This window comes from Chrysemys picta, chromosome 3 (assembly GCF_011386835.1).
Source record: "Chrysemys picta bellii isolate R12L10 chromosome 3, ASM1138683v2, whole genome shotgun sequence".
Classification (NCBI taxonomy): domain Eukaryota; kingdom Metazoa; phylum Chordata; order Testudines; family Emydidae; genus Chrysemys; species Chrysemys picta.
In genome coordinates, this window is record NC_088793.1 from 202165495 (window position 1) to 202189268 (window position 23774).

Genomic DNA, 23774 nt, shown 5'->3' on the forward strand with positions numbered 1-23774 from the left:
TGCACACACCGACACCATCACACACTGACACCATTTGCACTCACACCCGCTGACAGTATCACACAGACCTAATCACACACATGGACCCAATCACACACGGACACCATTGTGTGTGCTCGCATACTGACATCATCACACAGACACAATTCCACCCACAGAGACTGGCAGTATCACGCACAGACATAATCACACACACACATACTGAGACAATCACACACTGACACCATTATACACCCCTCCCCTTAACACCATCACACATAGACCGTCACATACGCACACAGTCATACACACACGTTGTTACACACGTGCACGCACACCGTCACACACTGACACCATCACACACAGTCACATGCTGAATGACAGTATCTCTCTCTCTCACACACACACACACACTCAGCCCATCCCCCGTAGCCTCCGCTCCCCCGCCCGCCTGACTACAGCTCCCGACACCGCTCGGCTCGGCTCGGCTCAGCTCCCCCCGGCGTGCGGGGCGGGGCGGGCGGCGGCAGGGCAGGGCCGGGCCCGCGCATCCCCTCAGAGCCGCCGCCATGGACAGCAGCGGCAAGGAGCGCGAGGCCGTTCAGCTCATGGCCGAGGCCGAGAAGCGGGTCAAGTCCTCGCACTCGTTCCTCAGGGGGCTCTTCGGGTGAGCGGGCGCGGGGGGCGCAGGCCGGGGGGGGTGGAGCTGAGGGGGCGGCTGGACGTGCGTGGGAGGGCCGTGAGGTGACCGGGGTGATCACTAGGCTCGGCTTGTTCGTGCACAGACATTAGAGAGGCGTATGACTCGTGTGTGTGTGTGTGTTTGTGTGTGTGTGAGAGAGAGAGAGAGATACAATATTTACGTGCACACCCACACGTCTTATTCACAATCGTCTGTAGTGGTGCCTTCCTAGCGCTGCCTCTCTTAATACTTGTGTACCCTATTTCTTTGTGCACCCTGGTAATTCACAGTCAGCTGTAGTCTTGCCACCCTAGAGGTGCCCCTCTGATTGCACCCTGTTCCTGGGTGCACCCTGGCAATTCACTATCGGCTGTATTCCTGCCACCCTAGAGGTGCCCCTCTGATTGCACCCTGTTCCTGGGTGCACCCTGGCAATTCACTATCGGCTGTATTCCTGCCACCCTAGAGGTGCCCCTCTGATTGCACCCTGTTCCTGGGTGCACCCTGGCAATTCACTATCGGCTGTATTCCTGCCACCCTAGAGGTGCCCCTCTGATTGCACCCTGTTCCAGGGTGCACCCTGGTAATTCACTATCGGCTGTATTTCTGCCACCCTAGAGGGTGCCTCTCTGATTGCACCCTGTTCCTGGATGCACCCTGGTATTCACAGTCGGCTTTATTCATGCCACCCTACAGGTATTGATCTATAATACAAGGATGCCCATGGTGTTCTTACGCAGATGGTATACAGGAAAATCCCTCTGACTTCCCTCCCAGGCCTGCCATCAGGAAAAAGCTTCCTTCTCTCTGCTGTGTTGCTGCTGGGAGGGAAGGGGAGGAGAACAAAACGTTGCCTTTAGAGCCTTGTCCCCTGGTTGTATCTGTATAATTTTCCCACGTCGCCTGTCTGTTGTTATGCCTTGTACGGATGCAAAAGTTCCAGTGTTCTGTAAATAATGACAGTATGTGTTAAAGCTAGGCGTGGAATCGGATCACTGAGCGCTCTGCAGTGATTAAAGCTTTTGATGGGTGAGATGGGGTTGTGGGGAAACATCCTGCATTTACCCCTCTTTCTCTTTCTTTCCAAGTTGTTGCTTAACAGACATCATTTATATAAGAAACCACCAGAGTGATTAGTTGCTTCTGAAGGAAGTAGCATTTTTAGCCCGTAATCCCGGTTTCTGTACAATGAGGAGACTCTCTTTTGATAATCCTCTAGTGGCAGTGGAGGAGGCTGCTCTACGTTATTGGGGCTTTACAATGGAGAATGATGATTTCTCCTCTTCTTCCCCTCTAATATCATCATCTGATCTGCCACACAGCAGCTAATGCATCATTTACATTCATAATAACTCCTGACTTTTAGCTAGTACTTTAAGGATATTTTATGTGTGTCTGTCAATTTTCTAATCTCTCTCCTTTCTGGAGAGACATAATCTGATGCTGAAATTGTCATATTTCTAGAATAAAGGTTGGCAAGGTTTGTAAACAATATTGATCAGAAGATCAGTTAATTACCTAGCATGTATCTAATCCCATTAGGCTATTAGTTCAAATGTATGATTCTGGTATCCGTCCTACAGAAGGCTAAGGGGATTAGAGCCACATTGCTGTTACTGCTGTGACGGAGGTTTCTGTTAGGTTTGTTATGAAGTGAGTCTGTTATTTAAGAAACAAGGAATTGAAAGTTAATTTCTCTCTTTCAGAGAGGAAAAAAATTCTTTGCTGAGAGCAGTGGGGAAGGCCTGCTAGTAGGTTGGAACAAAAATAATGCTTCATTTTAGCATATCCTTATGAAAATGTTAATTCCCTAAATTAAATATAATTTCTTCTGCACTGAGCAAGATTTAACTCTTAATGTGTTTAGTCTGAGGTCATGGTACAAGGCAAGGCCTGTAGTGAGTTTTTTTGCCTGGTTGCTTTAATAAATTATTTTATGGGCTGCATTAGTCAAATGCAGTAACCTACTTTAAAATTAACATGTACATTGATTCCAGCAACTTGAGTCTTGCCTTTGTAAGGGCTGGTTTATATGCAGAGTTTCACCGGTTAAACTTAAGGTGTGATCTCTATACTGATTTTTATTAACCTGGTGCAAAAAAGAGCTTATTTTGGTTTAGCTTAATTCCGTTAGGCTAAACTGAAATAAGTAGCTCTTAAACCAAAATAAGAATGTCCAAACAGGGGTTTTCACCATTTTACTAAATCATCTTAACTAAACCACTGAAAGCTTGTATGTAGACAAGGTAGACACGGCCTAAGTATTTGTTCATTTGGCCTCTCAATAAAGCAAATATCATGTGAGGAATTTTACTCAAGGTTTGAAGTTTAAATGTTGTATATGTCTATTTTTCATCAATCTACAGACTAACAGAGTAAAGTCTTTACCAGTAACATATATACTTGGTGCTTTAAAAGGGCCAGTCTCACAAAGTTTACAATAGTTATGACCAAATCAGCTGGGAGGAAGAATTTAATCAGAAAAATGTGAATGGTAATTGGGAATTGTTCAAGAACTCTTCACTAGATGCTCCAAAAACCAAAATTGAGGAAGAAAGTTGTATTGGTTAAAAAACTGACCTGGTTTGGAGGGTAAGTGAAGGCCGCACTATATAGCAAATGGAAGAAAGGGGAAGTTGATAATAATATAAATCTGAACCTAGGAATTGTAGAAAATTGGTAAAGGAAACAAAGGGATTCAAGAAGAAATCTGTGGCATCAGAGTTAAGGAGAATAAGGAGGGTTTTTTTAAGTCTGTTAGGAACAAAACAAATTCTAACAGTGGTATTGGTCCATTACTAGTTGGAAATGGTAGAAATATAAATAATAAAGCAGAAATGATAGAAGTGTTCAATAAATATTTCTGTTCTATATTTGGGGAGTAAAACAAATAATGAAGTCATACCATATGATGTTGATAACACTCTTTCCATTCCTCTAGTACAGGGGTCGGCAACCTTTCAGAAGTGGTGTGCTGAGTCTTCATTTATTCACTCTAATGTAAGGTTTCGAGTGCAAGTCATACATTTTAACGTTTTTAGAAGGTCTCTTTCTATAAGTCTATAATATATAACTAAACTATTGTTGTATGTAAAGTAAATAAGGTTTTAAAAATGTTTAAGAAGCTTCATTTAAAATTAAATTAAAATGCAGAGCCCCCCGGACCGGTGGCCAGGACCCGGGCAGTATGAGTGCCACTGAAAATCAGCTCGCGTGCCGCCTTCGGCACACGTGCCATAGGTTGCCTACCCCTGCTCTAGTATCTCAGGAGGGTGTTAAACAGCAACTACTAAACTCTGACATTTTAAAATCAGCAGGTCCAGATAACTGGCATCCAAGAGTTTTAAAAGAGCTTGCTGGACCATTAATGTTGATTTTTCAATATGTCTTGGAACACTAAGGAAGTTCTACAAGACTGATAGAAAGCTAATATTGGGCTGATATTTAAAAAGGGTGAGTGGGATGACAGGTAATTATAGGCCTATTAGTCTGACACCGATGCTGGGGAAGATAATAGAGTGGCTGATATGGGATTCAACTAATAAAAAATTAAATGAAGGTAATATAATTAATGCCAATAGACACTGATGTATGAAAAATAGATCCTGTCATGCTAACTTGATATATTTTTTGATGAAATTAAAAATTTGGTTAATAAATGTAATAGTGTTGATGTAATGTACTTAGACTTCTGTAAGGTGTTTGACTTGATACGAAATGACATTTTGATTAAAAAATAAACTAGAATGATATAAAATTAACATGGCACACATTAAAGGGATTAAAGGCTGGCTAACCGATAAATCTCAAAATTGAATTATAAGTGGGGAATCATTGAATGGGTCAGTTTCTAGGAGGGTCCCGCAGGGATCGGTACTTGGCCTTATGCTATTTAACTTTTTTATCAATGACCTAGAAGAAAACATAACATCATCATTGATAAAGTTCGCAGATGACACATGAATTGGGGGAGTGGTAAATAGTGAAGGGCACAGGTCCCTGATACAGAGCAATCCGGGTTACTTGCTAAACTGGGCGCAAGCAAACAATATGCGTTTTAATACACCTACATGTAAATGTATACATCTAGGAACAAAGACATACACAGAGGATGGGGATTCTATCTTTTATTCCTGGGGGAATTCTGCACCACGTGCATGCATAATTAATGTGCCGCGCATAATTTTTTTCCCCGCAGAAAATAACTTCTGTGGGAAAGTTGCTACAGTTACGCTTTTATCAAAAAGCGTAACTGTAGCCTTACAGTTTGCCTTACAGAGCAGAGGTTCCCGGGCGAGCCCCAGCTGAGGCTACCTTCTTCACAGCGCCAGTGGGGCCAGGTCAGGAGACAGAGGATATGGAGAGACAGACAGCGTGGGGCACATGGAGCTGCTAGGGGGTCACAGACTGGGGTTCATAAGGGCTAGGGGGGAGGACAGATGGACAGAGGCTGAATGGGAGTGGAGGCACAGGGCCTCATTGGGATGGGAGAGGGGGTGCTGGGAGATATGACAGGAGAAGATGCAGGGTCACATGATGGAAGAGGGTGGCTGAATGGGAACACAGAGACACATGGAGACGGGGAGGAGGTGCAGAGGCACATGGAGATGGGGGAGGAGGCTGCCTGACAGGGTGCAGGGACACATGGGGAGAGGAGAAGGGGGTGCAGGGCCACAAGGGGGTGGCTGAGTGGGGGTGTAGGGCCACATGAGGATGGGGGGAGTGGTTGTATGAGTGGGGAAGGAAGGACACATGGGGGTGCAGGGACACATGGGGACAGGGGTAGATATTCCTGACTGAATGGGAGAGACTAGGGTCAGCCGGGGTCTGCATTGGGGAGGCTCCCTAACAATCCCTCCCCAGCCACCCAAAAAACCTGTTCTATACTTTTCCCACCCACTCCCAACAACCCTCCAGGTTCATACCCAGGCTCCTTCCTAGCAATTACTTCCCTCTCCCTTAGCTCCTCCGTTACTCCTGACTCCACCAAGCCTTTGTACTTCTTCTGAAGGGGTGTGGAAAATGCTTTTCTGTATCATAGTTTAAATGAATTATTACTCAGAGTTCTATATTAATTTGCCTAGTCAAGAATCTATTTGTCAAAAAACAATTCCTGAATATTTTTTATTGTCTGTAATGTTATCGACGTACTTGCTGACAGATATTTTGAAATAAATTACCAAAATAATTGAAACTTTTGTGATTATATTGTTTATTTTGACAAATAAAACAGTAGATTTTTGCAGAATTTTTACAACAATTTTGGTGCAGAAATCTGCCTGGAGTAATCCTTGGAACCGGTAATTCTGAAAAAGATTTTGGGGGTCATGGTGGATAAACTGCTGACCATGAGCTCCCAGTGCAATGCTGTGGCCAAAAGGGCTAATGTGATCATTTGATGCACAAATGGCAAATCTTGAGTGGAGTAAAGAAGTTATTTTGCCTCTGCATTTGGCACTGATGTGACTGCTGTTGGAATACTGTGTCCAGTTCTGGTGACCACAATTCAAGTAGGAAGTTGATACATTGGAGAGGAGTCAGAGAAGAGCCACGAGAATGATTAAAAGATTAGAAAACCTGCCTTATAGTGATAGACTTAAGGAGCTCAATCTGTTTATCTTAAGAAAGAGAAGGTGAAGGGATGACTTGGTCATAGTCTATAAATACCTGTATGGGGAACAGATATTTGACATCGGCTCTTCAGTCTAGCAGAGAAAGGTACAACATGATCCAATGGTGGGAAGTTGAAACTAGACAAATTCAGAATAGAAATAAGGCATAAATTTTTAACAGTGATAGGAATTAACCATTGTGACAACTGAGCAAGGGTCATGGTGGATTCTCTATCGTGGACAATTTTTAAATCGAGACTGGATTTTTTTTTCTAAGAGATCTGCTCTAGGAATTATTCTGGGGAAGTTCTATGGCCTGTGTTCTACAGGAGGCCAGACTAAATGATCACATTTGTCCCTTCTGGCCTTGTTGAATCTGCGCTTGTTGATCTTACGAGATACCTTGGCTTAAAACTTTGTCTATATTTAAATTTTTTTTTAAATGACTCGTATACTGTGGCATCAGCAAGTAAGTTTTTTACTTTTGGGCTCTTTGAGAAGAAGGCATTTACCTGTCCCTTATAGTGCCTGCAGCAATATCCCTGTTTTTCTATCCTTTCTTCCTCCTTTCCTCTCACTCTTCTCCCCGCTGCCCCAAATGTTATTGTATTTCAGTTATTTATAAACTGCAAGAGAGGGTTTCTAAAAAATAAACGTTAAAGGAAAATTGGAAGTCTTTGTGGGGCAACATTCTTTCTCCAGTGTAATTGCCTTTTTAGGGCCTGATTCTGCCTTCCCTTACGCACACAAGTAGGCCTGCTAAAGGTAATTGGAACTACATGTATAAGTAAGGGAATCCTAGAAATGTAGAGCTGGAAGGGACATTGAGAAGTCATCAAGTACAGCCCTTTGCGCTGAGGTAGGATCACGTAAACCTAGTCCTGAACCATCCCTGACAGATGTCTGTTCAGCCTGGTCTTAAAAATCTCCAGTGATGGGGATTCCACAACCTTCCTTGGAAGTCTATTCCAAAACATAACAGCCCGCATAGTTAGAAGGTTTTTCCTCATGTCTGATCTAAATCTCCCTTGCTTTAGATTAAGCACATTACTTCTTGTCCTACCTTCAGTGGACGTGGAGTGAACAATTGATCACCATCCTCTTTATAACAGCCCTTAACATATTGGAAGATGTATCAGCTCCCCCTTCAGTTGTCTTTTCTCAAAACTAAACCATAGGGCTTGATCCAAAGCCCATTGAAGTTGGTGGGGTGGGGTGGGGGGTTGAGTTCAGTAAGGTTTGCATCAGGCCCAGAGTCTGGAAAATATTTTAACGTACCAAGAACAGACTGTCAAAATAGCAACATTTTTGTATGAAGCCTTGTTCTGTGAAAGGATCAATTTATTTCAGCAAGAGATAATATAAGAGGGTCTTATTTATTCAAGATACGAATTGTGTTGAGAAATCTTCTTTTCCAGTTGACTGGGGCCCCAGTCCTGTAATTGGATCCTTGTGGGGTTAAGGGTCTCTATGTGGATTTAGTTGCAGGGTCTGAACCCATTTCTTTGGCCGTATGTCACTGGCGACAGTTAATGAAAGGCCTTTCTGAAGAGCACTACTAGTCATAAGAAAAATCTTAATGACTGTCTTTCTCTGAGCTGTGTAAATCATTTGGCCTTCAACCCTTTTCCCTGGGTCTTGCTTCACTACGTGTCTCTAGTGAACCACAACCACTTTCCGTGCTGTTTAATTTTCCCTTTTAATTCTTCTACAGGTTTCAGAGTGGTAGCCGTGTTAGTCTGTATTGGCAAAAAGAACGAGGAGAACTTGTGGCACCTTATAGACTAACAAATTTATTTGGGCATAAGCTTTCATGGGCTAAAACCCACTTCATCGGATGCATGCAGTAGAAAATACAGTAGGAAGATATATATACACAGAGAACATGAAAAAATGGGTGTTGCCATACCAACTGTAATGTGACTAATCAATTAAAGTGGGCTATTATCATCAGGAGAAAAAAAACTTTTGTAGTGATAATCAGGATGGCCCATTTCCAACAGTTAACAAGAAGGTGTGAGTAACAATAGGGGAAAAAATTAGCATGGGGAAATAGTTTTACTTTGTGTAATGACCCATCCACTCCCAGTCTTTGTTCAAGCCTAATTTAATGGTGTCCAGTTTGCAAATTAATTCCAATTCAGCAGTTTCTCGTTGGAGTCTGGTTTTGAAGTTTTTTTGTTGGAGTATTGCGACTTTTAGGTCTGTAATTGAATGACCAGGGAGGTTGAAGTGGTCTCCGACTGGTTTTTTAATGTTATAATTCTTGACGTCTGATTTGTGTCCTTTTATTCTTTTGTGTAGAGACTGTCCGGTTTGGCCAATGTACATGGCAGAGGGACATTGCTGGCACATGATGGCATATATCACATTGGTAGATGTGCAGGTGAACGAGCCTCTGATGGTGTGGTTGATGTGATTAGGTCCTATGATGGTGTCCCTTGAATAGATATGTGGACAGAGTTGGCAACGGGCTTTGTTGCAAGGATAGGTTCCTGGGTTAGTGTTTTTGTTGTGTGGTGGCTGGTGAGTATTTGGTTCAGGTTGGGGGGCTGTCTGTAAGCAAGGACTGGCTTGTCTCCCAAGATCTGTGAGAGTGAGGGATCGTCCTTCAGTATAGGTTGTAGATCCTTGATGATGCGCTGGAGAGGTTTTAGTTGGGGGCTGAAGGTGATGGCTAGTGGTGTTCTGTTACCTTCTTTGTTGGGTCTGTCCCGGAGTAGGTGACTTCTGGGTATTCTTCTGGCTATGTCAATCTGTTTCTTCACTTCAGCAGGTGGGTATTGTAGTTTTAAGAATGCTTGATAGAGAGCTTGTAGGTGTTTGTCTCTGTCTGAGGGATTGGAGCAAATGCGGTTCTATTTTAGAGCTTGGCTGTAGACAATGGATCATGTGATGTGGTCTGGATGAAAGCTGGAGGCGTGTAGGTAAATGTAGCGGTCAGTAGGTTTCCGGCATAGGGTGGTATTTATGTGACTATCGCTTATTAGCACTGTAGTGTCCAGGAAGTGGATCTCTTGTGTGGACTGGTCCAGGCTGAGGTTGATAGTGGGATGGAAATTGTTGAAATCATGGTGAAATTCCTCAAGGGCTTCTTTTCCATGGGTCCAGATGATGAAGATGTCATCAATGTAGTGCATGTAGAATAGGGGCATTAGGGGACGAGAGCCGAGGGAGCATCATTCTAAGTCAGCCAGTAAGTGTTTAAAAAGCAAACGACTTGATGGTGAAATCCTGGCCCCACTGAAGTCAATGGCAGTTTTAAGCCCAGTGTGTTTAAGGCTTATAAAGAGGAAAATAGTCCACAGTAGCATGCCAAAAACAACAGCATGGCCTAGCTGCCCCCAATTACATGCCCGTGGAGTGTGGGCGGGTGTGTAATCGCGGCAGCTAGTCTGGGCTACCATTTGCTACTGCAGCACAGTACTATTTATTGTGTGCTTGTGTGTGTGTGTGTGTGTGTGTGTGTGTCTACTGGAGCTGGGACCCACACCTCCAGTTCCAAGTGTAGATGTAGCCATAGTTACAGTCCTATACTAGTGACGATGACACAGCTTGCTACGCTTACAGAGGTGTTGACTCCATGGGTGCTCCAGGGCTGGAGCACCCATGGGGAGAAAATAGTGGGTGCTCAGTACCCACTGGCAGCCCTGCGAGTCAGTGCCACCCCCCACCCCAGCGCCTCCCGCCTGCCCACGGCCCTGCCAATCGGCTCTTCCCCTCCCTCCAAGAGCTTCCTGCCTGCCACAATCCGCTGTTCCACAGCATGCAGGGGGCACTGGGGGGAGGGGGTGGAGCGGGGGCAGGAAGAGGCAAAGGGAGGAGGCGGAAAGAGGTGTGTGGGGCTGGGAAGGGGCGGGGTGGTGGGGTGGAGGCAGGGCCTGGGGCAGAGTGGGGGCGGGAAGAGGCAGGGTGGGGGTGGAGTGGGGGCCGGGCCTGGGGCAGAGTGGGGGTCGAGTACCCCCCGGGATTCGAGTAAGCTAGCGTCTGTGTACACATTTATACATAAAGTTAGCATAAATCTATGTAAAACTCTTTTTCTGTTAAACAATTATTCTTTAAAAAGCGCAGTTATATATATTTTACATAAAACGTGTACTGCCAATTTAAAAAATGGATTTACTGATGATAATTTTCATTTGATAATATCCCTTAAAAGAAAATATTGAGATACAGAAATTAAGATTAAAAAAGTCCATGAGTCAGAGTGAATATTGTGATGAAATATGCATTATTTATACTTGATGAGAATAATATGCATGTGTGTATTATGTGGGCAGTGTAAGAATTATGAAATCTGTATTCATTTCCTTGTTTTTAAGTGCTTAAGTTTCATAAATAATGTAGTAGGTAATTACAGTGTTGTCACTTAGGAACTTAAATGGTTTAAAAAAAATTTTTTTTTTTTTAGTTTTGGTCGTTATTTTGCTGTGTCTTTCTGCTTGTGTTGCTCAATGCCTACCGGTATTTGTTCAAGCAAGGCTAATTTTTTTCCATCACTTTTCTCCTGCAACCCCATTGAGTTAAGGAAGAACGTGGCCCATATTAAATAGGAAACGTTCTCCTGGAATAGATGTTTTGGTCCAAATTATTTTCTTTATTCCGGATTCACATACATTGTATTCACACAATCACCATTGACTTCACAGGACTTATTATAGAGGGAATGGGTAGCCACTTCTATATTTAGGTTTTCTGGATTTGCACTGGTGCAGTTGAGAAAAGAATATGATCCTTTGTGTTTCTTTCTGTTAAACCTTTTCAACATATCAGTCTTGTCTACACAGAGATGACAATTCATGTTTAGATGCTGCCATTGTAATAAAAATACCGCAAACTAATCATGGAGTAGAAAAGGGAATGCCAAAGATATGGCTTATCAGAAATTGAGTGTTTGTTAACTAGTTGGACATGTCTGTTTAATAATAGTATGCACTTACAAAGAGCTTTTATTCTTTGAGATAGTAAGGTTCACATATCTGCTAATGAGGCTTCAGCCTTCCTGTAGCTTTGGGGGAAGAATTCAGACACACAATTTTCCTTATCTCCAGCATAGTAAAGTCCTGTAGATAAGTAGGGAGTGAAAACGATTTAGTGTAACATATAACTGAGATTGAAATGGTTATACATATTGACTACTTCCTGATTTACTAAGTCACTGTAGCTTGCAAAGTTATCCTCCTGAAACAGTGCCTGGAGAGGCTTACTCATAATTTCTGAACTGTCCTGTGAGGGAATGCATGGAGATCCAGAGGGTCACCTTGAAGATACTTTTCTTAAGGGTAAGCATGTGTACGTTTTCCTCAACTAAGGATCTCCGAGTGCTTTTTGAACACCAAATACTTTAACTTTCCAGCACCTTCATACCCAACCTACTTAAGTATCATATGCATTTTACAAATGGGTAAACTGAGACAAAGTCACTTGCGTGACTTCATTCAGGAGGTGACACTGAGGCAGTGGCATAGCTGGAGATAGAGGTCACAATTCCACAAGGTACATAAGACCAAACCTAATTTTAAGCATGTGAGTTGCCCTGTTGAAGCTTTCTTTGGGGCCTGAAGTCTTGGCTCACAGTCCTCTAAACCAATGTCCCTTAAATTGTCCTCAGAATTTAGGGAACCGTAATCTACTTCCAGTCTTTACACAAAGCTCACATTGGTGTTTGACGGGTCTGGCCTTTAGTGTTAGCAAAGTAAAAGATAATATTGAAAACAATTGGCGTAATGATACTGGAAAAACTAACACTTGATTTAATTATAGCTTGTGCTACAATAGCTACACTAGTGAAGTGTACTTCAGACTTTTCTTTATTTTCTATTTGCTTACTCTTAATTTTTGAGTTCACAGGAGACCAGGTTATATGGGCATTTTAAGCATTCAATGTCAGATAGCTGTGGGTAGGTTTCAGAACCAGATCTACATTAATAATTAGCAAGCTTCACGGCATAAAACACTTACTGTGATAAACGCTACTAGAACATTGATTCCACAGTTTGGAACGTCCATTAGTACTTTGTCTGGCTTGCTTGGATTCTTTCCTTGGGGAATATCTTGTGCATTTCACAGTTGCCAATTTGAGTGGGAGTTAGATTGAGTTTCACTTTTAGAGTTTATATTTCAGTGCTTAGTCTTCTGTGCGGGTGCAGAACTTCCTCTTCAGTTTGGGATTTTTTTCTTTCCCTCTTATTCCCCACCCACACTCAGTTAGAACAGGCGAATGTCCTCAACACACTGAGAAAAAGACTAGAATTCTCCATACAGTATGTCTGACAAGATTCTCTATAAAATGTAGTGCACCGTGACCAGTCAGTTATAAAATATGATTCTAAATGAGGTTGTAGCAGTTCTTGGATGCTTTGGGAAGCTCTTTGTAACTTTAGTGCTTATAACAGAGGTGGGCAAACATCTGGCCCACGGGACCGTCCTGCCCGGCCCTTGAGCTCTTGGCCAGGGAGGCTAGCCCCCGCTGTCCCTGTCGTCCCTTTTCCCACCTCCCCCCGTAGCCACGCCGCCGCACGGGCAGCGCTCTGGGCGGTGGGATTGCGCGCTCCTGCCTTGTAGAACGGCAGTGTCTGGCTCTGGCCGGGTGGCACGGCTGCAAGACATGCTGTTCTGAGTGGCATGGTAAGGGGGCTGGGGCCGGGGAGTTGAATAAGGGGCGGGGAGTCCCAGGGGGCAGTTAGGGGACAGGGAGCAGGGGGCGGTTGGATGGGGTGGAGGTTCTGGGGGGCGGTTGGGGGATGGGGGGCATTGGATAAGCATGGGAGTCTTGGGGGCCTGTCAGGGTGTGGGGGTGTGGATAGGGGTCAGAGCAGTCAGGGGACTGGGAGCAGTCCGGGGGCGGGAAGTCAGAGGGGGTGGGGGCCAGGCTGTTTGGGGAGGCACAGCCTTCCCTATCCGGCACTCCATACAGTTTTGCAACCCCAATGTGGCCCTCGGGCCAAAAAGTTTGCCCACCCCTGGCTTATAAGGATATAGAAGAAGGTTGTGAGAGAGCGGTGCTGAGCTGTAGGTAGTGCTGCTGATCAGAGCGCTTTGTTAATCACTCTCCAGTAAGAGAAAGTAGCTGGGATGGGGGGGAGATCTGCAATCTGGTGAGCTGACAACGTTTGCAGTCACTGGATTATGCTTTAAACACCGAATCCTGGCTTTACTTCTGACTTTCCTTCCCACCCAAGCCCCATCCCATCACACCTACTCCCTCTCTTCTCCTATTCAGCTGGGCTGTGTGCAGTGCAAGGCATACTGAAAGCCGCCTTTCTGCACAGGTGCTGATGGTGAGTGCTGGACATTAACACTTCCATTTTTTTGTGCTTCCTGCAGTGCTCATCAGCTTGCAGGATCAACCTCGGAAAGGCCACTAAAGTTGTATCTTCCCAGCCCAGGTCGACAGATTTGCATTTGCAGGGCCCGAGTTAGCATGCATAAAAGTACCAGTGTGGATGTTGCGGCTGAGAACTGGAGTTCGGGCTCTCTAACTGAAGGGCTCAGCTGGGCTTAACCCTGAGCTGCAGCAGCCGTTCTCTGACTTTTTTAGTGTGCTAGCTCGAGCCCCACTAATCCAAGTCTGTCTGCCTGGTCTGGGGGGTTCGCTCCCAGTGGCAGTGTAGCTATTCCCTAAATTACAGTCCTGCAGCTCCCCAGCCAGTCATTCACCTAGGACTTTACAGCGGGAGAGCAGATGAATTGCACTAGTATGCAGATAAGTAACCGTAGCCGCTTCTTTATGAAAGGGTGTGGCTGTCCTAATATTAAATGCCTTAGGAATGCAATACTCTTTGAGTTTCTGGCATCTTGCAAAGGTAGGCTGTTGCATTTTCTATTTGTTAGTGTTTTAAGTTGATTCTCAATGAATGGACATCAAAATTACTCCATTGAAGTGGTCCTCTGGTCATTATATGCAGTCTGTCTCTACCTACTTTTGTGGTCCTTATCGTTATCGTATCTGGATTTTATTCTCACAACTCCCCTGTGAGGCAGGAAAGCATTATTCAGTTTTTGCAGATGAGGGAATGGCGGGGCAGACTAGATTAAATGGCTTGCTCAAGGCTGCACAAATTTTTCAGGTAAGGGTGCCAGAAGAACACATGCCTTTTCAGAAATGGGTTTTCATCTACTCTATAGCACCATGAAGCAGGACCAGATGCATTGGTGCTGAAACTAAGGGAGTGGGGGTGCGGCAGCAGCCCCTGCCTTAAAGTGGTTTCCATTATATCCAGGGTTTATAGTTTGGTTCAATGGCTCTCAGCCCCCCCATTATAAAAATTGTTCCAGCGCCCCTGACCAGATGAGATGTATTTCCCCTCTTCTAGGAAAACCCTGGTTAGTCTGTCTCATGCCAGTTTCAGCCTGTGAATCTTCCCAACCTTGCCCGTTAGGTAGTCACTTTCACCTGTGCAAAGTAGGTATTAAATACTTTCATTTTGATCTGATGCCGTCCCTCCTCTGCCCCGCACACGCCACGCCTCTTACGCTGGTGTCAATGACTACCCAGCATGTAAGGCCCTGGAATGTTCTCAAGACTCCCTGCTGTCCTGAATTACAGAGCATAGGCAAATCTTTAGATTTTGTGGGTTTACTCCAAAATTCTTTTATCCTTTCCTTTCTCCCTTGTTTTAAGGCCTTTATCTTGGAAACTTCAGGCCTTTCAAGGGTGCCTGGGTTCACCACGTGCAGCAGCTCCCTTCCTGTCCAAGGACCCAAGATGGCAGAGAGCCCTAAGGGAAGGTTAAAGCCAGAAGATGCTTCCCCTGTTCAATTTCTCCCCAGTCCTGCTTAGAGAGGAAATTTCGCTGCTTCTGTTCCAAGGATAGTCTCTCTCCCCCCTGGACAAAGGCATCCACTTGGCTACCTCAGCTCCTCTGGCCGTAGTGTTCAGTACAGCTACAAACAGCACAGCTTCCCCTGTGTACCTAACACAGCAGCTCCAGAGGGGAGTAGGCAGAATGCACTTCCAGTGCGAGACTCCAGCAGGGCCCAGCTGCTGGTTCCAGCCTCCAGCCAGGCCTTTACCACTGGGTCCAGCAACCCTTCCAGCCTTGGCCACACACTCTGGGCCCAGGGTCACCTCTTCAACCAGGCCAGCACTGGTGGCTTTTAATTGTTGTCCTTATTCCTTGTACAGTAGAACCTTAGAGTTACGTATTGACCGGTCAACCACACACCTCATTTGGAACCAGAAGTATGTAATCAGTCAGCAGCAGACACCTCAAGAGCAAATACAGTACAGTGTTAAATGTAAACTACTAAAAAAATGAGAGAGAAAGCAGTATTTTTCTTCTGCATGTAAAGTTTCAAAGTTGTATTACGTCAATGTTCGGGTGTAAACTTTTGAAAGAACCACCAGTACGTTTTGTTCAGAGTTACGAACATTTCAGAGTTACAACCAACCTCCTTTTCCAAGGTGTTCGTAACTTTGTGGTTCTACTGTATATTGTTGATAAACAAGATTGATAAACAGTAGTGACTCTGACCTCATGCTGTTTTCTCTTTGGAGTGAAAACTTCCAGTATGTTGTTGTTGATTACAACTAGGCCAGTGTTGGTGAGGAAAAAAATCTGCAAGCATTTGCTTGAATTTAAAGAGACTAAGGCCCAGGAATGGGAGTTAGGTGCCTAAATACTTTCGGAGAACCTGGGTCTGTTTTGGAGCTTTCTGGTACTGTTTCATGTTCCCTTGCCAAGAACACCCTAGTAATCCACTTTTTATTCACACCAGTCCTTGAGGAAGGAAAATCTGAAGCTCTTACACTTGAGTATTTGTGTTGGAAATGGTACATTTTATTGGGGTTGGAACTTGGCATGACACAACCGGGGAACAGGCTTCCCCAAACCCTAACACAGTGGCAATTAAATGAACAAAACAAGGATCTGACTGAACTCTACGTATAACCAATGGGATGAGCTGCCCATTTATGCAACAAAGTTTGGAAGGGCCAAGTCACCAGAACAAACCAGAAAGCAAAATTCAAAACTCTATTCTTGGGTTTTAGCCCACCCTCAAATGACTATATTTCATTGCAGTGCAAATAGTAATTTAGTGACTTGTACTTTTTTTATTTTTCTAGAGGAAATTCAAAGGTAGAAGAAGCCTGTGAAATGTACACCAGGGCTGCAAACTTGTTCAAGATCGCCAAAAACTGGAATGGTAAGTAGTTTGTTTAATTTATAAGGTTAATTGTAGGAAAGGCTTGAAGCTTGAGATTCATCTTGGAGATAAAGCCCATACACCAACTATACAGATACATTCCTAACTGTAAGAACAGTAGGACAGTGGAAAAGACTGCCTCGGGAGGTTGTGAAAGCTCCTTCACGAAGGTTTTCAAAAGGAGGCTGGATCGCTATCTGTCTTGGATGATTTAGATGCTACAAATCCTGCGTCTTGACTGGGGATTAGACTAGATAACCCTTGTGGTCTCTTCTAACCCTATGGTTCTATGATTCTAAATGCAAGCAAACACATTAAAGCCTTGGTGGGGGGAAAAATCTGTGTATCAGGGAGAGCGAGGGGGCAACCTTTGTTTTTTACACTTCCACTCGTGCTTTTTATCTTGCATATTTTGGGTGGGGAGGGAGAAATGTCATAAGTTACCCAGAACCAGCAAAATTAGCAAAAAATTAAGAAAGGAAACTCTTATACCCAGCTGAATGCTTGCATAATTGATTAAGAACATTTCTAACAGCTTAGTGACCTGTGAATGTTCAAGCCGTTCTGTTGCAAATTATCAAAGTACAGTTCCACTTGGTAGGGTGTTTCCATGGGAATAGTGACTATGGCAATCTAATTTCTGTACACCATCAAACCCCCATAGTTTTCTCTGGAATTAATTAAATGTCGGGAGCAGGGAAAGGGAGGTGACTGAAATACTTACAGTGTTGAGTTAACTAGCCTGTGTCCAAGTTCACATTATGATTTTAATATGATTAAAGCTAGTTGCCTGCAAAGAAGTTGCTCCAGAGGTGCTTCCTTGGGCTATTGGATTTGCTTTTAAGTCTTGTAGAACACCCTCTTCCTGAGGCCAGAAACTTGAAAGTTATCTAATATTCTGGATGAGCTATAAATCAGCGGCACACAAGGAGAATAGCTGTTCCCTGCTATGCTGTGGGGAAATAGTACCACTGTAAAAGTGGAATAGTTATTGCTAGCTCCGTGTTGGAAATGCTGTGCCATATTTGGTGGCTGTGGGAAATGTTGATGCGAATATAAATTTCCCAAGATAAATGTGAACGTCCTATGCCCGGAATAATCATGGGATTTGAGACACTGGTATCTCTTCAGGCTTTCGCAAAAAAGGAATGAAAACTCTGTTCACAAGGGGCAAAATATCACCAGTTTTTCTTTAACAAATGGGAGATGAGGAACTGAAAAAATTGTTTACTTCTTCCCGAACTTTGTATCTGCGTCTCTCTACATCATGCTTGGATGTGCCATCAGCACAACAAGGGGGAGACTTCCAAAACAAAAAGGAGGTGCCCAACGCCCAGTGAAAGTCAGTGGGAGTAGTGCGCCTAGCTGTGCCTTGCGTTTTTGACAATCTCCTGCTAAATGCACATACACTACTGAGTAGCACACTCTGAACATGTGTATTGGTCAGTATTAGGATAGGGTAAAAATAGTAACAGAAACATAGTCCTGGGGGAATTCTATGCCACTGCGCATGTGAAGAATTTATGACCCCTGCAGATTTCTTTGCTTCCTCACAGAAATATGACTTTCTGACAGGGAAGCAAAGGGAAGCCACAAGAGAGGTCATGCGACCCTTCCCAGCAGTATGTTTCGGGTGCCCAGGGCAGCTGGCAGAGAGATAAATCACTGTGGGGCAGGGGGCAGGACTGAGTAAGACCCGGCTGGTGGCTTCTACCCTGCGCCAGGCTCAGCTGCTAGTCCCAGCTGGGCTGGGTAGGACGGAACGTCCTCTTCCCTTGCACGGCATCCGGGGCCAGGTCAGACCCACCCCCAAATTTCCCTGCCAGCTGCAGGAAGCTCTGTGAACTCCAACCCTCCCCAGCCCGCTGCCACTTCTTGCACCCATTGCGCCTCAGCTGCAGGGAGAGGGATCCCTGTACAGGGAGCTGCTCCCCCATCCACTCAACCCCCATGCATCCAGACCCCCCCCCCCCAAACCTCACCCCCTCACACTCAGAACCCCTCCACTCCCCCTGCACCTGGACCACCCTGACAAGCCACCCCACCGAGGCCCAACCAGCTGCACCTGGATCCCCTCCCCACTGAGCCCCACTCCCCCAGCATCTGGACCCTCTACTGAGCCCCCCACTGGACAGCATCTGGACCCCCGCCGAGCTCTATTTCCCCCCCACACACACAGACTTGCCCTGCTAAGCCCCAGCCACCTTCACCTGGACCCCCCTGCAGAGTCCCATTACCATTGCACCCAGAACCCCCCAACAAGCCCCTATGCATCCACCCCCCCTGCACCCGGATCCCCCCACTGAACCACCCGTACCCAGATTGCCCCACACAGAACCCTCTCAACCCACACCTGGATCCCCCCCCACACTGAGCCCCTCCACACTTGGATCCTGCCTTGCTGAGCTTGTCTGCTCACACCTGGTGGACCTGGCATGGAGGGGCAGGGCCCTGGGGTGTTTCTGGGCAGGCCCGGTCCTTGTGCTGTGTCAGAGTTGGGTGCAGCCTCACCACTGAGTCTGTGTCCCAAGGGGGGAGCTGCACAGTGATCTCCCACCTCTGTGCAGCTAGTGGCCTGTGCTCCCCAGTGCCATGCTGGAGCCTCCACATTCATTTGACAAATACAATTTGCAGAATTTTAAAATACTGTGTGAAGAATTTTTATATTTTTGGTGCAGAATGCCCTCAGGAGTAAGAAACAGTGATTTTATTGCTTCATCTACCATCAAGTTGCAGGAACTAAAAATTTCAAAAAGGGATAGGTCTCAGCCTCCCTTTTCTCAGGTGCAGTTTCCATTTGCAGTTTGACACCCACAGAATTAATTGCAGTGGCAAGTCAAAGTACATCTATATGATCCACCTCTGACTACCTGATTGCACATACAAATCCGGTAGAGGTGAAGTATTCAGAGTCGAATACACCATCCAATTTCAGACATAAAAGTGAGGGTACAGATTTTGCATATGCAAATTGCAGCTGCAAAAGGAAAACTGTCTCTTTGAAAATGTGACCTTAAATTTTCAGTGGGCCTCCTGCGCTGCATGTTCCTCTTTCTGTGCATGGAAGAAAACATTTGTCTGAGCAAATGGGGTAGTTTTATGGATGGTGACCTGATTTTTGCATACAAATACAGAGTTTTTTGTTTGCGCATCAGGGTGCACAGTCAAAAAATTATAATTGTGTAGGTCCATTGAAATTTGGCCATATGTGTTCTTAACACCATGATTTTGCACACTTAAGGATAGCAGTTCTCCACAAATCACAAGCATGTGTAGCTGAGAGCATGATGTGGTCACTGGAATTCGTGTGCCTTTTCTTCCACTTGCATCGTTGCCATATCTATTAACGTTCTTCAGGTAGTGGAAAGCAGTACATGCTCATCTTTTTACTGTCGGCACGGCCATACATTCATGCTTATTAAATGAGACTGGAAATATTAATCTTTTTCGATTTATTTCTTTCCTAGCTGCAGGAAATGCATTTTGTCAGGCAGCCAAGCTCCATATGCAACTACAGAGTAAACATGATGCAGCCATTGGTTTTGTGGATGCTGGGAATGCTTACAAAAAGGCAGATCCACAAGGTAAGGCAAATGAAATACTGTACAGGAATATACAAATCCTGTTAGTTGTGTAGTAACTGGCAGGCTGGCTTCCTTTTGTAAGCCAGGTATTTGGTTTAAGATCTTCAGTGTAGTTTTCTATAAAGCACTTTAAGTACGGTCTTGGAGTGTGAGCATTTCGTAGAGAGGCAAGAAATAGTTTGCTTAAGGCCTGTTTCCTCATTCATGTTCTGCAGCTAATGCTAAATTTATCATGTCTGTACTGCGTTGAAGCAATCTGATTAAATTTTTTCATGAGCCTATTGAAATAAGATTGGTCATGATAGGTCTGGTTTTACCCATTTGTGTGTTTGGGGATTTACAAAGGTCTAAAGAAGTACACCTCTACCTCGATATAACGCTGTCCTCGGGAGCCAAAAAATCTTACTGTGTTATAGGTGAAACCGCGTTATATTGAACTTGGTTTGATCTGCTGGAGCGCGCAGCCCCATCCGCCCGGAGCGCTGCTTTACCACGTTATATCCGAATTCGTGTTATATCGAGTCGCGTTATATCGGGGTAGAGGTGTAGTTCTTTGTCTCTGTCGATGCCAGTTGTGAACCAGATTGTGTTCTGTTTATACCTGTATACATCTGGAGTGAATCCAGTAGCTTAAACAGAATTACTCTGGGTTTACCCTGGTGTAACTGAGAGCAGAATTTGGACCCTGGTCTGTTTCTCAGCCAGTAGGATTTAGAATTATGATAGACAGCATGAAAGATGATTCATATTAAGTAACAGTGACCCCTTTGACTTCCTATGGAAACATCATTGACAGATTCAAGTAAGGAGACTTGTTCAGCTTTCCGTTTGGACTTTTCAGTGGCGGGGGGGAATGAAAGGGGAAAGATCGCAAAACTCTCTTAGGGATAGAAAAGACACCGGCTCATGGGCAAAGATGTGTTCAAACAACCTGTATGTTGTGTCCTTTGTCTCTCACAGCCTTAAGAATATGGGGAAACCACATGGACACAATTGGATTCCAAATAACTGTATTTGTTAACACGCACACCTTGAATACTGCGTGCAGTTCTGGTCACCCCATCTCTAAAATGATATATATTAGAATTGGAAAAAGTCCAGAGAAGGGCAACAAAAACGAATAGGGGGATGGAACAGCTTTCATCTGACAAGAGATTAACAAGACTGAGACTGTTCATCTTAAAAAAAGAGTCAAGTACGGGGGATATGACAGAGGTCTATAAAATCATGAAGGGTGTGACGATTGTGAATCTGAAAGTGTTATTTACCCCCTCACATAACACACATACTGGGGTCACCCAATATAATTAATGGGCAGCAGGTTTAAAACAAACATAAGGAAGGACTTCTTCACACAATGTGCAGTCAACCCTGTGGAACTCATTGCCAGGGGATGTTGTGAAGGCCAAAACTATAATGGGGTTCATAAAAGAATTAGAAAAATTCATGGAGGATAGGTCCGTCAATGGTTCTGACTGCTGGAAGCTGGGAGTGGGCAACGGGATGGATCATTTGCTAATTGCCCTGTTCTTTTCATTCCCTCACTGTCGGAATACTGGATACTGGTCTAGTTTGACTGTTGGTCTGATCCAGTATGGCCATGCTTATGTTCTTATGAATATTGACAGAGTTCCTGTGTATTCACTGGGTATTTGAGTATACTAAAAGCTTGCTTCTTCTGGACAACATTTTCAAAAGCAAACTAAGAGACTGGGCATACAGTTTTTTGCACATGCTAGTTTTTGAATGTGTAACTTTTCAAAGCCAAAATTTTGGTCTGGGGAAAATCAGTTTGTACATAGGATGTGCATTTCTCCATGGAATTTGGCATTATATGTTTACTAGATTTGCCAATACAAATGCTCTTTTAGTTCACACATCTCAGAGGTTTTTGTATGTGTAACACTTGGGGCATTAAAATGTATGTCTGCAGTTTCAGAGCCTGGGTAGCTGGTTGTTTGAGGAGCTGGCTGTTTAGGTTTCTGGTCAGAACAGACAGACACAGCAGAACTACTGCCTTGCCTTGGTGAAAGCTGAACTGTTGCACAATGTCTGGATGTCTCCGCTGATTTTATTTTTCATTGTTTTTCCTGAATGCTTACGCTACAGAGGCTATGAACTGCTTAAATGCAGCCATCGATATTTACACAGACCTGGTAAGAAATTGTATTGCCTTGAGGAGTTGGGGTTGGTATCCTAATGTGTGGCAACTTAGATTAAATCATTGTTCTATTAAAAGTAATAAATGCCGCATGTACTTGAAGGAGAGAGGGGGGGAAAAAAACCCTGTATATCTTTTTTTAATTGTCCATCCTAGGGCCGATTTACGATTGCAGCCAAGCATCACATCACCATTGCAGAGATTTATGAGACCGAGCTGGTAGATATTGAAAAGGTAAGCTGATTAAACTGTTAGAACTTTTCATTGAAACTGTACTTTTGAATGTGCTATCAGAACTGCGTATGATTATGAAACTTCACTCTGCTGGCCTAGGGAACTTCATGAATCAGGCTCTTCCAGGAACTTAAAGTCTCTAGGCTTGTTTTCGATATTGCTGATATAGGTATATGTCAGGAGTAACTTATGTGAAGTTAGTGAAGTTAAATTTGGTACAAGTGATACCAGGATCAAGGCTCACTGATGAGTTGTTTGGTCTTTGCCTTTGATGTGCCTCTTTCTCCCCTCTCTTCCATGTTTTTAAGTTACCTCTTCCTTTCCTTATGATCATCAGTGGAAGCTTGACTCTCATATGGAGGCCTGAAGCAGATGGACTGAGCAAGTCACTTTTAGATTTACGCGAGTGCTCTTGAAATACCCCAGGCCCCATTTCAGACCTGATGAGGATGATGTACTGTCGGTCAGTTTCAAAGTGTTTGTGAAAGACTGACAGGAAAGTGTGAATTGCACAGAAGTTGTTTATATGGTACAGCTCTTTTGGACAATCAAGCTATACACATTTAGTATGACTTGACAAATCATTGCAGAAGTGTGATAGGATGTCTGTGGTGCCTGCAGCCTTGGATGTGAAGCATGTCAGAGCTAACAGACTCTGATGAGAGACTCTTTCCCTTTACCCTACAAGGAAAGTGCGGTTTGTCATGGGAAGTGATATTTTTAGTGAGTCCAGCTGATATCTGTCTTTCCTTTAAGGCCACTACCAACTTTAGTCGACCCAAGTTATGTTGGCATTAGCTGCTGATGTTAGTATATTGCTTGTGCATGTGCATACTTGGCTCCTTGTGTCGGTGATGCATGTGCTCACCAGGAGTGCGTTTGTCGATGCACAATGTTGTGCACCATGGGTAGGAGTCCCAGTGTGCAACCCGCCACTGTCCAGCGCACTGTCTATTGGGAAGTTTTGCAATGCATGATGGGGCCTAAACGAGTTGCGCAGGGGGTGACTCGGAGCAAGGGGTCAGCTTCCCAGCATGTAACTGTCTCCATCCCGTAATGTCATTCGTATCCCATAATTTTTGCTCCTTTTTTCAAAATCCCACGAACCTACATAGCTCTCCTCGCTATCCGCCATCTCTGACTGAAACACGGAAGCCTGCACAGCTCTGCAGTGTTGCTGTTAGCATTGCAAGCACAGGACACGCAGTCTGGAGCTGCAGAAATAACCATATCAATGGGGAACATGACGATTGCTTGGAGGACAGACTGCTGTGAGATATAGCGAGCACCAATTCAAGGTTGTTGGCATTCACGGAGCAGCTGGAGATGGTGGCGTGCTGCTTCTGGACATGAGTACTTACTGGTGGGGATTG

General features: G+C 44.5%; 1 protein-coding gene across 2 annotated transcripts in view; it reads left to right on the forward strand.

Annotated features, from left to right (window-relative positions):
- Positions 1–409: 409 nt before the first annotated feature.
- Positions 410–23774, forward strand: part of NAPB (NSF attachment protein beta) — a 36272-nt gene continuing 12907 nt past the window's right edge. Inside the window, exons 1-5 of one of the 2 annotated variants that reach the window (XM_005287444.5) lie at positions 410–646; positions 16343–16422; positions 19890–20006; positions 22116–22162; positions 22324–22401. In XM_005287444.5, the coding sequence (XP_005287501.1) occupies positions 549–646; positions 16343–16422; positions 19890–20006; positions 22116–22162; positions 22324–22401 (420 nt within the window). In that variant the 5' untranslated portion in view covers positions 410–548. The remainder of the gene's footprint in view (positions 647–16342; positions 16423–19889; positions 20007–22115; positions 22163–22323; positions 22402–23774) is intronic. The other variant, XM_042846768.2, reaches the window with a different exon arrangement.